The sequence below is a fragment of the Pezoporus occidentalis genome, unplaced genomic scaffold, assembly GCF_034315485.1.
Source record: "Pezoporus occidentalis ecotype Australia unplaced genomic scaffold, CSIRO_AGI_Poc_V1 ctg119, whole genome shotgun sequence".
In the NCBI taxonomy this organism is placed as follows: Eukaryota; Metazoa; Chordata; class Aves; order Psittaciformes; family Psittacidae; genus Pezoporus; species Pezoporus occidentalis.
The window spans coordinates 2,150,535-2,165,940 of record NW_026912983.1 but is presented as its reverse complement, the minus strand read 5'-3'; the positions used below and the strand labels follow the sequence as shown (position 1 = coordinate 2,165,940).

Sequence of the window (15,406 nt, the reverse complement as noted above, 5' to 3'; positions counted from 1 at the left end):
TTAAGGAACGCTGGCTCACAAACAGCTACGCAGAGCTCCCCGGCGCACACGCAGGTTCTGATCCCCCTGCCTACGGGGGATGGCCCGGGGCACTGTCAGCCCCCCGCTCCCTCGCCATGAGGCCCGGCAGCCGCACAGAGCCGGTGACCCCCCCCCCGCACAGCGCTGTGCGGAGCCCGAGCCTCGCCGGGCCGAGCGGCCCCAGGGCTGCGGGCGTTCCCCCGGTCCCCGGGCCCACCTCCGCGCACCCCGGAGCTCCCCGTCCTGCTCCGGCCGCCGCCGGGACTCCCCCGGGCGGCCTCGACAGCTCCAGCGGCCGCTTCCGCGGCTGGGCCCGCCCCTTGGCTCCCGGCATGCGCGGAAAGGCTGGGCCGGGGGAAGCGGAACCGAGCCGCGGGTCCGGCCCAGGTCCTGCGGGGCTCGGGGGGGACCACGGAGCCCAGCGGTCCCCGCAGTCAAACGGGAGCGGTTCTGAAATCCACGGTTGGAAACGACCCGCACAGCAGAACCACAGAACAGGGTTTGGGTTGAAGGGAGCTTAAAGCTCACCCAGTTCCAACCCCTTCCACTAGAGCAGCTTGCTCCAAGCCCCAGTGTCCAACCCGGCCTTGAACACTGCCAGGGATGGGGCAGCCAGTAACCACCTGAGAACAGCCACTGACCATGATTTCAGGCTCTCAACACAGTATTTGCTGACCATGCCTTCCTGCAATATTCTCAAGAAATCACTGATCCCATACCACCATTTTTAGTGTAACTTAAGAAAGAATCTCTCAAACTTTCCATTGGATAACTAAGTATTATTGGTCTCCTTGTTAATTTTCACAGTAACCACACAGATTAAAGGTCACTACTAACACACAACATACCCCAATTTACATCATCATCTCAGTAACTATTATACTTACAATTGAAGACTTTGTATCTCCACACACAGCACGCATCAGGATAAATATTTTTCCAATTCATTTTTATTTTGGTTTCCACTGTTTACAGCATTGATACAGAAATAATTCATGCAAATTTATCACCTTAAATACAGCAGAGAGAAAACTCACTGGTAAGAGTAGTTCAAAGAGCTCCATCAACATAACACAATGAGAAAAATGAGTAGCAGCAATAAGATAAAGTGCATTTAGCTGACCTTCTTTAATAAGAGTTTGGGGAAGATTTGGTTTGGCATTCCTGTCCTAAGGAATAGCTTATCATTCTTTACGAACATCAGAAGAGAACAGGCTCCTTGCTGGTAAGTGTTTGTTCCTCCACCACTCTGAGTTAAAGAAGTACAGCTGCATTCTGCTGTACAGGAATCCAGCTCATAGGCCTTTCTGTTAAAAGTCTGATTGTTGATACTCAGGCTTCTAGGGACAAAGGTTACACACACACTGAAAACATTCCTGCCTCCCATGTTAGCAGTTTTGCTTCTTACAACTTTCAAGTGCTTCTTTCCCCGTTCTACAGGTTAGGTTTCAGCACAGCAGTGGCCATGCCTACACCACCACAACCTGAACAGTTGTGGGAACACATACACACTGGCAAGTCTTCAGATTCTAAGAGCCCCTCAATCTCTCTTCCCTTTACAGATCACACACTGGCTTAAAGATCAGCTCATTTATCAGATTTCCCCTAAAAGTCTGATGAAAAGATACTACCACATGCCTTTAAAAGCAAGCTCAGCATTTCAGGCAGCCTACAACTGCTGAGCAGTGGTACATCTTCCTCTTCCCCTACCTGGCACTGACAATTTCCTGGTGTATTAGGGATGTGCTTAATGTTTTAGCTCAACAGCACAGCACACAGCCTGTTAGAGCTCTGTACACGATAGCTTGAGAGACTAGAAATCTGAATTTATTCACATAATACCCACAGCAGAGTAACAGTGGATGATTCCACTTACTCTGGCATACTTCACCACAAGCCTAGAGAACACATTTCCAGAGGTAAGGACTCAGATTTCTTCCTTACTCCCTTTTGGATCTGATCTAAGATGTATTTATGCCCTGGTGGTTGCCTGAAGAAACCAACCAAGGCCAAGGCAGCCCTCTGATGAAAACAGCTTTTCAGTTTGGTTGCTGGAAGTGGAATGTTTGCTTCCTGCATTCCAGAGACTGAACAAGAGTCTCACTGTCAGCTCCTACATGATCAAGATACTTCAGGTCTGACTGCAAATCTCAAAACAGCCTAAAGTACTTACTGACATTTTGCTATTTTTACTCCCTCAAGTATCAGGCAACTGCTTCTGAAACTTCTGTGACATATGAAACAAGGGACTTGTCACAGGCACATATACGCACACCTGAGCATGAATGAGAAATCCTAAGGCCAGCTGATACCATCTGAAAGTGAAAAGTCTCACTGTCAATAAGAAAAAACCCCTCACTGCTAGCAGCTCTGAACTCACCTGGGACCTCCTCAAGGAAACCCCATATGCTCTGAAGTCTGACACTGACCAGATTTGGGTTCTCACTAACCTCAGAACTACAGAATCCAATTCTGGATTCCTCAGACATTTTGTGGGGGACCAAAAGGTTATAGCCAACACATGGCAAAACACCCACCAAGTGGAAAAGAAACTTTACAACATAGGAACCTGATCCTGGTTCAAGTAAAATTAATGGAAATGTCTCCTTTATCAACTCCAGCAGGAAAAGACTCAAGTCCTTACAGTTCCCAAATCTGACACTCCAACTTCAAAACTGCTCCAGGGCAAACTTCCATGATTAATTTAAGCTATTTGCAAATAAATAATGTCTTTAAAAAAAATGAGTTGCTGTGACCCATTCTTGCCCTGGCACAACATAGAACGGACAGGTCTTCCCCAGCTCCAGAGGAGCTCCACTGCCAGCTCATTCTCATACTTTTAACAGAAGAGAAACAAAATCAAATCGTATTACTGCACGGACTGTCACATCCTATGGGAACTCTGCATGAAGCAAAATCTCTTACAGCTTGTAATCCTCATGCTGTTATCGTGGCCAAATTGTGGCAATGGAATTCCAAAGGCCTGCTTCCAGAAACACAGCTGTGTGTTTCCAAAAAAGAACCCCACAGTCATCAACTCATCTCATCAGATAGTTCATACATTCCATCAACTGGGTGGTTTTCCCTATTTCTCTTCCTCAACAAGCTGCCACATTCTCAGCACTACCCCCTTCACAGGACCTAGTTCTGTCCTTGCAGAGTATCTGTCCACAATATGAAATGGGCTAGACTGAATATTAAGTTGTTCTTAACAGGAACAAACTAACTCCAAAGACAATAAGTTTACCAAAGCAAAATCTTAGTCCCTCTTGCTCTGGAAGAGAAATGGGGTTTGTTCATTGGTTTAAACATCCTGACAGTAATAAACCTTTCTATGAAGGGACATGGTGATTCTCTGTCATAGTCTATAATAACGGAATATTAACCGAGGAGAGAGGCCTACATGGGCTATAAATGCATTGTGAAACCATCGTTACACCTCTGTGCAAAGGATCTGGGTTTAGACAAACTGCTACTTGTCACACATACATAAACTCGGGGCTTGGAAGTCAAAAGCTCTACCTTCATATAGTGAAATGAAGGAGTCTTTAAAGATGTGTCAGAGTAACTTTTAGCCTGATAAATATTTGGTTTCAACTTACTACTGTACTTGATTTTGCTTTTAAAAGCCCCTGTGAATGTATGAAGCACACATTCCTTCTGAAGTAGCCTGGTCTCACAGGAGAAGGAAAAGAAGAGTTACCAACAGCTAATGCTTAGAGGTGGGACACAGAACAGGGAAGCAGACTCCTATCGTTCACACAGCAACTGGAAACAGCAATAGGCTTTTGCCTATTCCCTTCAGGGAATTCCATCACCCACCATGTTCTCTGCAGTAATTAAGAGAGCACTGAAGGGAAACAGCATTGGTTTTCTGTTCTTCCCACACTATCTGCTTTGCTGCAGGTACTGATGTGTGAACATGTTGAGCTCGCTGTCAAGCCAACCCGCTTTATTCCTGCAAGGACAAAAAGTCTCCATGAGGTGAGCAGAACAGCTCAAGCCCATCTGAAAGAAGCATGACTCAAATGAGTCAACAGCCAGGCATGGAGAGGAGTGCCAGAGGTCCATTCCAAACCACCACTACCATCCCCTCCCTTCCTCAGGTCAGAACCGCTTGCTGACTAACAATCCCTGGGCCCTGAGATTCAAACAGAGATCATGGTCACAACTTCACATTGATCTTACCACGTAGATAAGGAATGTCTGGAAAATTCTTTCCAACAACCTTTGCAGGGTGAAGAAAAACATCAAACAACTGTGTACAAAGGCAAAGGTGAGGCTTTTTGCATAATTCTGTAATAGCCTGAAGGAGTTTGTAGGGGCAGAGGAATGCATTTTGATAAATAGAAAAGAACTGCAACTCCAAATCAAAAACAAGAAGGAAAAGAGGGTTTGCAAGACAGAAGATTTAAATGGCTGTCAACAGTACATGGCAAAGTACAGAGGTAAAGGGAACACGATGCAGCAGGGAAAGATGCTCATGCCTGCACATCAAACGCTATGATGGAAGGACTTCACTCAGATACACCCTAATCTGAACATCTTGGGGCAATCCTGTGAAAAACAACTGTATGCAAACAGCTGCATAAAGGGGATAATAAAAATCTCACCTGAGCAGTTTTGCTTTGCTCTGCAGTGAATCTAGAACTTCAATTTTTTTATTCATGGCAGAAATTTCCTGCTCTAGATTCTCTCGTGTGACATCCACTTGCTGACACAAATGAGCAAACGTTCCAGCCAGCTCTCTAGGAAACAAGAAAAGTTGGATAAAATGAGAAATAAATTGTCCTGGGTTCAGCAGTAGCAGTCATTTTTCCCCTTCTTGGTAGCTGGTGCAGTGCTGTGTTTTGACTTTCAGCTCGGGAACAGAGCTGATAACAAGGATGTTTTGGTTTGGCCAAGGACTTTGTGAGCCTCATGCTCTGCCAGGGGGGAGGGGAAGCCGGGAGGAAGCAGAGACAGGACACCTGACCCAAACTGACCAAAGAGGTATTCCATACCACAGCACGTCATGCCCAGGATGTAACTGGGAGTTAGCCGGAAGGGCTGGGGGACTGCAGGGTTGGAGGAGGTATCGGTCAGAGCTTGGTCGGGCTTGGGGGGGCGAGTTATTGGTCGGCTGGTGGTGAGATGATGTATTCTCTTCCCTTGTTATTTCCTTTATCATTATTATCACTGGTGGTAGCAGTAGTGATCTGTGTTATACCTTCGTTACTAAACTGTTCTTATCTCAACCCGTGGGAGTTGCATTCTTTTCGATTCTCCTCTCCATCCCTCCGAGAGCAGGGGGAGGGCAAGAAAAGGGGGGGGAAGTGAGCGAACGAATTACCTGACTGGGTTTAAACTACGACAAGAAGCAAATTCAAGGAGTAAATTCCTTTGACATATAGTGATTGATGATACAAACTCAGATGTTCATCTGTCCATTTCTGCCCAAGAATATGACAGAGCACCAGAGCAACTTGAGAGGCAGAAGCACATTAAGACTAATGATCAATAGCACCCAAATACTACATCAGTGATTCAAATTTTCTTTTAAAACACGTTTTTAAATCTGGAATTTAAAATGCAGGCTTATCTCATTTTAACAAGGAATACCACTGAAAAAAAGAAAACTAACCCAACAGTCAAACAATAAAAATAGTTAAGGCTTTGGCTGAATATAGGAAACTCACTGTTGGACTTGGTGGCTGCAATTAGAACCTGTGTAACTGACGATGAGCTGCAATTTCTCACCAGCATACTCTACGAACTGTCTCTTGAAAGCTCTCTCCTTTGCTTTCGTGGTCCAGGTGAGGCGCTCATATACATAAAGGAGCCCATAAAGGCCTAAAGAGAGTGCAATCAATCTCCAACCAACAGCCTTCCAGACCTAAAAAAAGCACAAGGAAAACCAAATGACATGATCACCCAGGAACGACGCTGACTCCTAACAGTGGTGCCCAGAGTCTTGTGCTTATATTCTAGGCACATGAAAACAAGGCAGATAAATAACCCTGACTTGCAAGAGTTTTCATTGGTCTGACAGCAGTCTGCACACTGGTCAGATGTGAAGTCTACAAAATAAACCTACCTAACGTAAACTACTGGGGCTCTGCATGGGTTATTTCTTCCAGCACATTTAAATTACATCTGCAAGTGCAAACGAACTTTGTCTGGTTCACAGGATCTCTGTTTTGGAAGTAAAAAGACATTTTTAAGTGACCATCTCCCCTTTGAGAAATCATCTGCCCCTAGACACTGTGACTCTGGCACTAATGAAACTTAAGATTCTTCCTGCAAGAGAAACTAGAGTCACCACCTAAGTTACACCTCTTCTGTCTCCAGTTTGGGGACATTTAAGGTTCAAAACATCCATTATTTTCAAAGGACAGAAAAGCAGGAAGTGCCAATTTGCTCTGAAATAAATTAGGCATAGGATTTAAAATTAAGTGCTCTCCTCCCCTTCCGGGAAGATAAACACGATCAGAGGCTCTTGTTAGATACTTGTGTCCTAATTCCTCTGTAAATGGGAAAAGAAAAATACTGATTTTTCTTTTATTCTTACAAAAGAATCAGAGACTAATGCTTTTGTAATGTACTAGAAAGGGTTACCTTCACAACAAGCCTGGCTCCAAGCCTAACTATTATGCAGAATAAGCTCAGTATTTGTACTCAAATGGAAGATATCAAAGGGGAATGTATTTCACTATCTGTGATTTGCAAATATCAACAGGATTCAGCAGTGCAAGAACTTTTATAGTCAGTGCTCTCACTGTATTTATATAAATACTGCTCAGATTGCCAACGCACCACACCGCCAACCACGATGATCCCCATGGAAGTTCTGGAAGTCAATGAGGCCAGTCCAGTCACCATCGACACCATGAGCTCTTCCTGGGTCATAGAGCCCTGAGGCAAAGGAGGCAGACTGGGATTTGCTGGTGTTAAAGGGCGTTGAACCTAATTAGACAAGCAGTGACAAAACAAAGTACAGAATAAGAGAAGGAAACCACTGCCCTTCCCACTAAAGACTTCAGCGGCCACTGAAATGATATTGTATCTATCCTAACCACACAATGAGGTGCCTTACCTGGTCATTATAGCCCATCAAGGCCCGACGACCATTCTTTGGTCCCAAAAACCTGTTCACCAGCATCGTCCATCCAAGAGAGAAATGGAATTCTATGTCCTCTTGGAAGTCGGCACAAAGCTTGTCACAGTTCAGATCATAGCTGAGCATGAAGCACTGCCGGGGAATTAACATGTCTATCTGGCCCCGCAAAGAGACTGGGAGAAGGGGTTTTAAACCATCTGCACAGACAGAAGACAAACACGTTCAAAAACCAGCTACTGAGTTCTCAGGAATTAGACTTGTATTCTGTTATCAGGGTGGTTATGGGTTGTTCCATCCTCCGCAGCTCTTTTTCTTAGTACCTTACACTTCCTAAAGCCAAGCATGTTGCAAAGCACAAGATAAATCATGAATTACTTTAAGATTCTTATTTCTTCAGATCAACTCAGAAGGAGATCTTCCCACAGGTCCTCTTAAATCCTTACAGGTAGCTGGTGAAGTTTACAGTTTAGCAGTTCTGGAAAACAGAACCTAATGGCCAGTTCTAAAAATGAGTAAGCACCATATTACTATTAAAGCTTATATTCAGACAGGCACCTACTTAAAAGTCATTCACATTTCATTAGGATTTTGGTTGGAGAATCTCTCAAGCTTCCAAAGTCACAGTTCCTCTCTGCTATGAGGATTAAGCTGGTTGTATATATTCATTAGCAAACCACTGCACAAGTTCGGACAGAGTGGAAAAAGCAGGAGTAATTACTCCTCTCATAACAGCACTACTAATCAAGATGGAAACTAAGACGATGCTATCATCAACTAAGACATCAGACACCAGATTAAAGAGAAACCCAGAACATCTACCTACTTATTTTGCACTACAGTTAAAGGAAAAAGCAAGGGCAATGTTGCCTGCTGTACTGACCTATCATTTCTTGCTGCATTGTCTGCAGGGAAGCAGAGATTGCGTTGGAGCAACGATCTGACATGTTACGGCCCAGGCCTTCCTCAATGTGTTTATGTAGCTCCTGACAAAAAAAGGAAGAGTTGTTAAGCTTAAAATAACCATAGGTAAGATGCAGGCTGCAACTGCTAGAACTTCCTAGTTGAAAAAAACCTCCCAGAACAGGAGCACACATTCTGTCTGCCCACTATTCCAATATTAATTTCATTTTTACCTCCATTCTTCAGTAAGAGGAAAAATCAAATTAAAAATGTCACATGTACTCTAGTCTAGGGAAAATTCTGTTTGATCTATGCAATGTGATACATCACATGTAACAATTTATCAGTGAGGTTATGAAAAAAATACAATCTATTTCTTCATTTTTTAATGGTTTGTTTTGGTTTTCTTTTTAAATATGTTCATTTTTTTAGAAGCTGTCCAAACACAAGGGACATTCTAACAAAAGATTGTGCACAATATGAAGAGCTTAACTCGTATCCTGTTTGGAAGAATGTTAAGCATCTCAATGACCTGGCACAATTAACAACTCAGAGAAAAAAAAAGAAAAAAAAAAGACCTCTTTAAATTGCTTCAGGAACCAGTGGGAAGCAAACATCACTTATACAACCATAAAATGGTTTGGGTTGGAAAGGACCTTAAGATCATCTAGTTCCAACCCCCCTGCATGGGAAGGGACACCTCACCCTAGACCATGTCACCCAAGGCTCTGTCCAACCTCGCCTTGAACCTGGTTCCATCCCTGGCCAGAGGTGGAGCATTTACCAGTATCTTTTGGCAGCCTGTTACACTTACACTTTTGTAAACTTTAAGAACCACTTGAGATGGATGGAAGTCTGCTTGGTATTCATCTACTAGCACTGAGAGCCGTCTGATTTCTTCTGCCATTGCATTTGACACCTAGAGAAACAGCACAAAACATTTCTACATACCCTAGGAGAGACACAAAACCAACACTGAAGACACTCATCTCTTAGTAAAGCACTGCTGAACACTAGGCACAACTGTGCCACACATTGTGTGCCAACTGCAATACTGGTGACTTGCAAAGAAGATGGCTGAGGAGTATGTAGACTTAGGTCTTCTGTAACAATGCAAAGACTGAGGCAGTGCAAGACTGAAAAATTAGCAGGCCTTTTCTGTATGCTCATAACAGCGAAAATAACATGTTACTACCAACAGTAAGACTGACATTATTCTAGACTGAAATACGGAAACCTACCTGAAATATTTTAGTACCTTAGGAAGCATTTAAGACTGAAATATCACAGCAGAAATAATCCCAACATTAATCAAAGTCTCTTTGTTTATTTAAAGCATCTTATACAAGTCTCTCTGAAAGTTTCCCCCGAGTATTTTCATTTTAGTACCTCAAGGAAAGAAAAACAAACAAAACCTGTCTTCTGAAAGCATTCCTTCCCTTCTGATCTCTGACTCTCACATTTCTAGTACCTCAAAGCATTGCCAGCACTTTGCATTTTTCCCACCATGCTGCAGCTGTTTCAGACAGTGGTTTTCTGCAGCCACTCCTCCTTACCTGCCTCTCCACTTCTTCTGTGATCTGTTTTATTTTCCGCTTGTAGTCTTGAGTAAGGAGCTCCAGCTGTTTGTCAATAAAACCTAACCGCTCCTGTCGCTCCTCTCGCATTTCCAGACAGTAAACTCTGGGGGGAGGTAAAAAGGGAAAACTGCCCATCAGAAGTCGGATAAATGCATTTTTGATCTACAGATATCATCTGAATTCCAGAAACAAGAGAAATTCTCCTGTGCAAGAGCAAAATGTGTCAGTATCTACAATACATTACATACCCGTGGCACAGGACAAAAAAAAGAGGTTCTTTTCCCAATACTTTCTAGTTCACCAGAAGCAAGACTACTGGTACATGTTCTTCCCACTCCCAAACATGCAGTATTCTGCTTTATATATTAAATCCTCATATTCCTTTAAATTACTCCCAGAATACAAGCTTCTGTTATGCAAGCACCAAGGCCCAGCTCTCCTCACCGCTGTTCCTGGGCAGCGATATGCACAGAATCCATGATGAGACGAACATCTTCTGCAATCTGCTTTGCTCTCACCGTGTGCTGCTCAAACTTTGTTTTTACTGCTGACTGTGAGATACATTCCTGCACACAAAAAGCAGCCCAAGATTAGCCACAGGCAGACGCACAGTAACACTATTTCTCCTCCCCATACAATCCATTTGCAATACATGGTCCCACTCCATGTTTATAAAACTCTTTTCCCCAGCCCTTCAGGAGTAAAACCTAAACAGAAGGTTGGTACACATAATGCTCACCTCAAATCTTCTCTCGAAGTTCTGAAACTCAAACATTCTTACTTGAAATCCATCTGCCAATGCTCCACCTGAGAGAAAGTACAGAACAACCACTTAAGTTTTTAGAAAGCAACCAGATGTTGGACATCAGGAAATGCTCCTACTTTACCTTGAAGCCAGTGCAAAAGTGCTGCTAAGCCACCTCTTTGGTTTTGACTGCTCTATTAATAATTTGACCCACCCTAATTTCTTCCTTTTTTTTTTGAACAAGATACAGAATCATAGAATGATTTGGGTTGGAAAGGACCTTAAGATCACCTAGTTCCAACAAGCCTACCATGGGCAGGGATGCCTCACACTAGAGCATGTCATCCAAGGCCCTGTCCAACCTGGCCTTGAACACTGCTAGGAATGGAGCATTTACCACTTCTCTGGGCAACCTAAGGGTGTCTCACCATCCTCACAGTAAAGAATTTCATCCTTATACCTAACCTGAACTTCCCCTGTTTAAGTTTGAATCCATCACCCCTTGTCCTACTGCTACAGTCCTTGATGAAGAGTCACTCTCCAGCACCCCTGTAGGCCCCCTTCAGATATTGGAAGGCTGCTATTCTCCATTTTCTCCCCTGTAAGAAAATGGAAAGTTTCTGTTAGCTTTCCTTACCTCCTTCTGGCATCCCTTGAGCCTTCTGAATCCTGGCATTGAGCACTTCTTTTGCTGACACAAAGAAAATGCGATCCCCTGCCTGGGCTCGATCCACTACACCCAGCTCATCTACTAGGAAACTGGTGCACCTCTCCATGTGCTGCCGACGCACCTGAGGGACAAACAGGATAAACACCACGTGCAGTTAAATCCACTTTACATTCCAGCTCTTCAAGGTTAGGTCAGGCACCCTGATGCCCTCTGCTGGTCTAAGCTATTCCTAATAAGGAATATCTTTGCTGCTTGATGGAATCTTCCAGAGGTTATCAAAGTGATCCCACTTCAAAAAGCCCCTGTGAAACTCTTGATTTCCAGCTCTGAATTTAAGAGTCCTGATCACTAGTCTATACTCCTTCTGGTTGCCACTCAAAGGTAATAAAAATACAAACTGCAAACCACATACAACACTATGGTTCTACTCACAAGGACCAGAGTAAAAAACAGACTCCATGCAAACAGAAAGATTTTAAACACATCACAAACCTCTTCCATGTATTCTGGTTCAGAGGCAGATGCATCCCAGCGGTTATTTAAAATAAATATATTGGGTCGAGACAGACGTTCATTCACCTTGTGAAAGAACTGCTTCTCCTAAGCAAAATGGAACAAAACCTCTTCAGTTAATACATCAATGTTTTTTCTTAACTTTTAGCCAAATTCACTGAACAAGTGGACTTGCACATACAGTTTGCATCAATGTTGATTCAGAATTTGCCACCAGGACAAATACATCAGCATCTAGACAGAATTTGTCAATCCAACTGTCCAGCTCTGTGGTTACATCAATGCCAGGGCTAGAAATAAAAAGAGAAGAGAGATTACTATGCTGTGGAAACAGCAAAAAATAGAATTAGAAAGGTTAGGAGATGTGTTTTAGCTTTTCAGGGCATTAATTTCCCATGTTTGAGCTACACTGAGCTGAGGTCACAAAGAGTACAGGCTAAAAGGCAATACCAATCAAGAGAAACTCTGACTGTTAAGTACAGGCAAGTAACTTTAGTCCCTGTCAGAACAGGGTTGATTTCCTTGATGTTTGTTAAATTAGTATTTGAAGACATTCTTGTAATTAATATGTGATAAGCAGGAAAGGAAAGAAAGATATTTCTCACCTGTCCATCAGCACCAAGTCATCCTTTAAGAGAGGACATTTGGAATTGGGCCACATTACACTGACAAGGCTGCCAGCATTCAGAAGTTCATCTTGATGAAGGGCATGAGCCAGCTGGTTTACTGTCTATTAAAAAGATAGATCATTTATAACATTGCCTGCACGCTAAGACCCATTAACACAGTTACCTCCCCTTCAGGGCTCTTCACAGACAATTTAAGATAAAACCTGACTCTAAATCACTTTCTCCTTGGGAGGTTTTCCACATAAAACTCACTTGAGTTTCCTCATCAAAAGGCATCTGCCTAGTGAGAGTTTACTGTCAGGAAAGGCTACCAGGATTACCAGGAAGTCTTGTGCTCTCTCTGCCAGTCATACACAGCTCAGAACTTCCTGAGTCACAGTTCTGGTTCCCTGCTATCACTTACAAATACAACCGATCATCTTTCTCACAAAATGAAAACATTTCACCCTGTAACTTGCTTCATTCCTCCCTTCCTGCACCTAACAAAAACCTGTTCTTCATCTCTACTCCTTTAATGATTAAATAACTTAACTTTGAAGCTTATTCTTAATGCTTTACATTTTTTTGCTCCTTCCTTTTTCTGGCACTTCTGAAGAGCTCTTCTCCTTTCCCTTATGCTTAAGGAAATCATACCTTAACATTTTTCTTTTCCTCTGAGCCTTCAGTAAGCAGGAAAGCTTCATGTCCATCTGTCCCCTCTACACGCAGGAAACAATTAGTGGTGTGTCCAATTCCTGAAGGAAGGACCTTGTCCCATAGCATGGCATTTATCACAGTGCTTTTCCCATTGCTTGTCCTGAAGTCAGATTAAAGAACAGTAGAGCTAGGCTTCTGAGACTTGGGTATACTCATTTTGATGTTACAGAAAGTTCCCTAAACCCAAGTACTACCACAAGCATTAATAATTTCAGTGCCAGAGGCAGCTTACAAAAAGCTTTTGTTATTTTCTTATTTGAAGCATACTTCCAAGTTGAAGAATTACATGCTATATTTGTTTCCAATTTACAAGAGGACTAGCACCAGGGACATGCCCATTACAAGCAAAAGCTGGAGCATCAGTGTTTCTATAAATACTTTTTCCTGGTTACAGTCCTAAAGATGGCAGCTGCTTTACTGAGTGGGGAGTGTAGGCAGCAAGCACGTGACTCACCTGCCAAAAAAAGCAACTTTCATGTGTCGCCTTGCCAGCACTTCACTAATGCCATTCACTTTCGACAGGTAGCCTTTGACTTCCAGTACCTGCTCTTCTGTGGTGACAGGATCAAGCTCTACATTCTTGTGTGTGTCTAAAACCAAAATACATCACGTCTCTGAACTGCAGAAGTCATCTGTCTCACTACTCCCCATGATGTAACACACATAACTAAATGCTTATCTGTGTCCCCAAGACTGTGTGGGCAATCTTGACACATGCAATTACACACTGGGGCAATTTTGCACCAGTTTTTATCAGCTGGTCTCTTTTGTGTAGCTAATAACCATTCTCAACCTTAGGACTGCCTTGAACAGTACACAGGCAACACTTCAAACATGCCAACACCCTTAAAAATAAATCTTCTGTCCGTAACTTTAGCTGCTAAAGCCAATTATTGGCATATGCCATGTGTCACTTGCAACGTGTCTAGGTAAGAACTGAAAGAAACATAGGCAAAAAACCCTGAAGGGTCTCATATAGCTTAAACTCCCAAACAACATAAAGAACAAGCATAGCTCACTAACTAGCTGTCTCCTGATGACACGCATGAACTTGTCAGCTTGAAAATATGAACCCTGAACACCCAAACTCAATAAAATAATCTTCTTATTATAAATATGATATATAAACAGTGTAAGTGTACAAATAAGCACAGGTCTAGCAGTGTCATTTAACTGAATGGGGGGGTTGCTGTGTGAGTGAAGCACTGTTACACACCTGCAGCTCAAGAACGCATCTTACCTTCCAGGAACGAGGAGCTCTCACTGATGTACGCAGCCAATTGTTCAAAGATACCATTGATTTTCTTCTTTGCAGTGACAAAATGTTTAAGTGGAGAAGCATTTACCTCAGCCATGTGTCTTTTATCCTTCTTCACTGCAACTATTGACTTGGAACGAGTAAACAGCAGGGACATCGCGCTACTGGGGAAAATGCAGTAAATAAAGGTGGCTCACCAAGTGAGCTATCCAACTCCAACTTAGCTATCCAACTAAGCATCCCACCAAGAGCTAAACACACGCTTTAAAAACAGCCTTCTTACACAACGAAATTGTTTTATTTTCTACAACTAGATATTACTCATAGATCAGAAATTAATGAAGAAAAAAGCAATTTTCCTCCTCCCTCCCAATAAACAGGCCCCTGGTGATATCTGCTCCCCTTCCTCTGCTTACTTTGAGTTTCGTTTTCACCAGACAGGCATGGTCAGCTCGAGTCCCTCTTGAACGTGAACGTCTGCAGGCCCTTTACCTGCCTCCTCCCTCGCCCTGGCCGACCTCCGTCCCGCAGCTCTCCCAGCGACACCGAGTCCAGCCTGTCCCCCTCCCTGCGGCAAAGGGACACGGGGGATGAGGGGCACAGGCTGCCGAGCTCCGTGCTGGGCCGAGCTGTGCTCTCCCGCTACCGCAGTGACCAGGGACCGCGCTGGGCTGATGCTCCGGGCGGCCGCCATCGCCTTCTCCTCACGCACGCCTCAGGGGGCTGGCGCGCACGACCGAAAGGCGGGAACCGGCCCCTCTCCCACTCCCACCACGGAGGGGCGGCAAGGCCATGCCCCGGAGGCTCCCCCGCTCCTCTTCCCTCCCTTCCCGTGTCCCTGCCGCCCGGGAGAGCCCCGCCGCGGCCCCCAGCGCCCCTCGGCCGCCAGGCACCGCCCCACCGCTCACCTTCAGCGCACCGCCGCCATGACACCCCGCGGCACCGTCACCAGCCCGGCGGGGGAAGCGCGCGTCATCGGGGCGCGACGGGCGGGCCCTCCCGCGGGGCACCATGGGAGCCGTAGTTCTGAGGGCCTCAAGGCCCAGCCGGGCCTCATCCGCGCTGGTGCGGAGTTAACGCGGGTTCCCCGGGCCCGCACCGCGCAGCCGAGGGACACCCGGCTCTGGAACCCCCACGGCGGCACGGGCGGAGGAAAGACACAACAAGGCACGTGAAAAAAAACAACCAATCCTGCTGAATAAATACATACACCTTTTCGACACCGGATCGCGTCCCTTCGCGTGGTAACAGCGAGCTCCGCATGCCGCCTAGCACGATTTATTACTGGTTTACTT

General features: G+C 44.5%; 1 protein-coding gene across 1 annotated transcript; it reads right to left on the bottom strand.

Annotated features, from left to right (window-relative positions):
* Nucleotides 1-953: 953 nt before the first annotated feature.
* MFN2 (mitofusin 2) lies at nucleotides 954-14,753 on the bottom strand. Its single transcript, XM_062605215.1, has 18 exons — nucleotides 14,528-14,753; nucleotides 14,094-14,272; nucleotides 13,308-13,443; nucleotides 12,791-12,953; nucleotides 12,134-12,258; nucleotides 11,710-11,818; nucleotides 11,508-11,615; nucleotides 10,983-11,136; nucleotides 10,340-10,407; nucleotides 10,045-10,166; nucleotides 9,577-9,703; nucleotides 8,835-8,939; nucleotides 8,001-8,103; nucleotides 7,097-7,317; nucleotides 6,817-6,966; nucleotides 5,700-5,896; nucleotides 4,635-4,769; nucleotides 954-3,979 (listed from the first exon to the last, which is right to left on the bottom strand). The coding sequence occupies exons 2-18, from the start codon at nucleotides 14,266-14,268 to the stop codon at nucleotides 3,910-3,912; spliced, it is 2,268 nt and encodes a 755-aa protein (XP_062461199.1). The 5' UTR covers nucleotides 14,269-14,272; nucleotides 14,528-14,753; the 3' UTR covers nucleotides 954-3,909.
* Between the last annotated feature and the right edge of the window lie 653 nt (nucleotides 14,754-15,406).

Excerpts from the sequence above, each read along its gene's own strand:
- MFN2 (XM_062605215.1), bottom strand. The coding sequence starts at position 14,268 with ATGTCCCTGCTGTTTACTCGTTCCAAGTCAATAGTTGCAGTGAAGAAG. Across the intron at positions 12,954-13,307 it reads AAAGTTGCTTTTTTTGGCAG|GACAAGCAATGGGAAAAGCA; the intron begins GTGAGTCACGTG and ends ATCTGACTTCAG. Across the intron at positions 9,704-10,044 it reads ATCGCTGCCCAGGAACAGCG|AGTTTACTGTCTGGAAATGC; the intron begins GTGAGGAGAGCT and ends ACCTCCCCCCAG.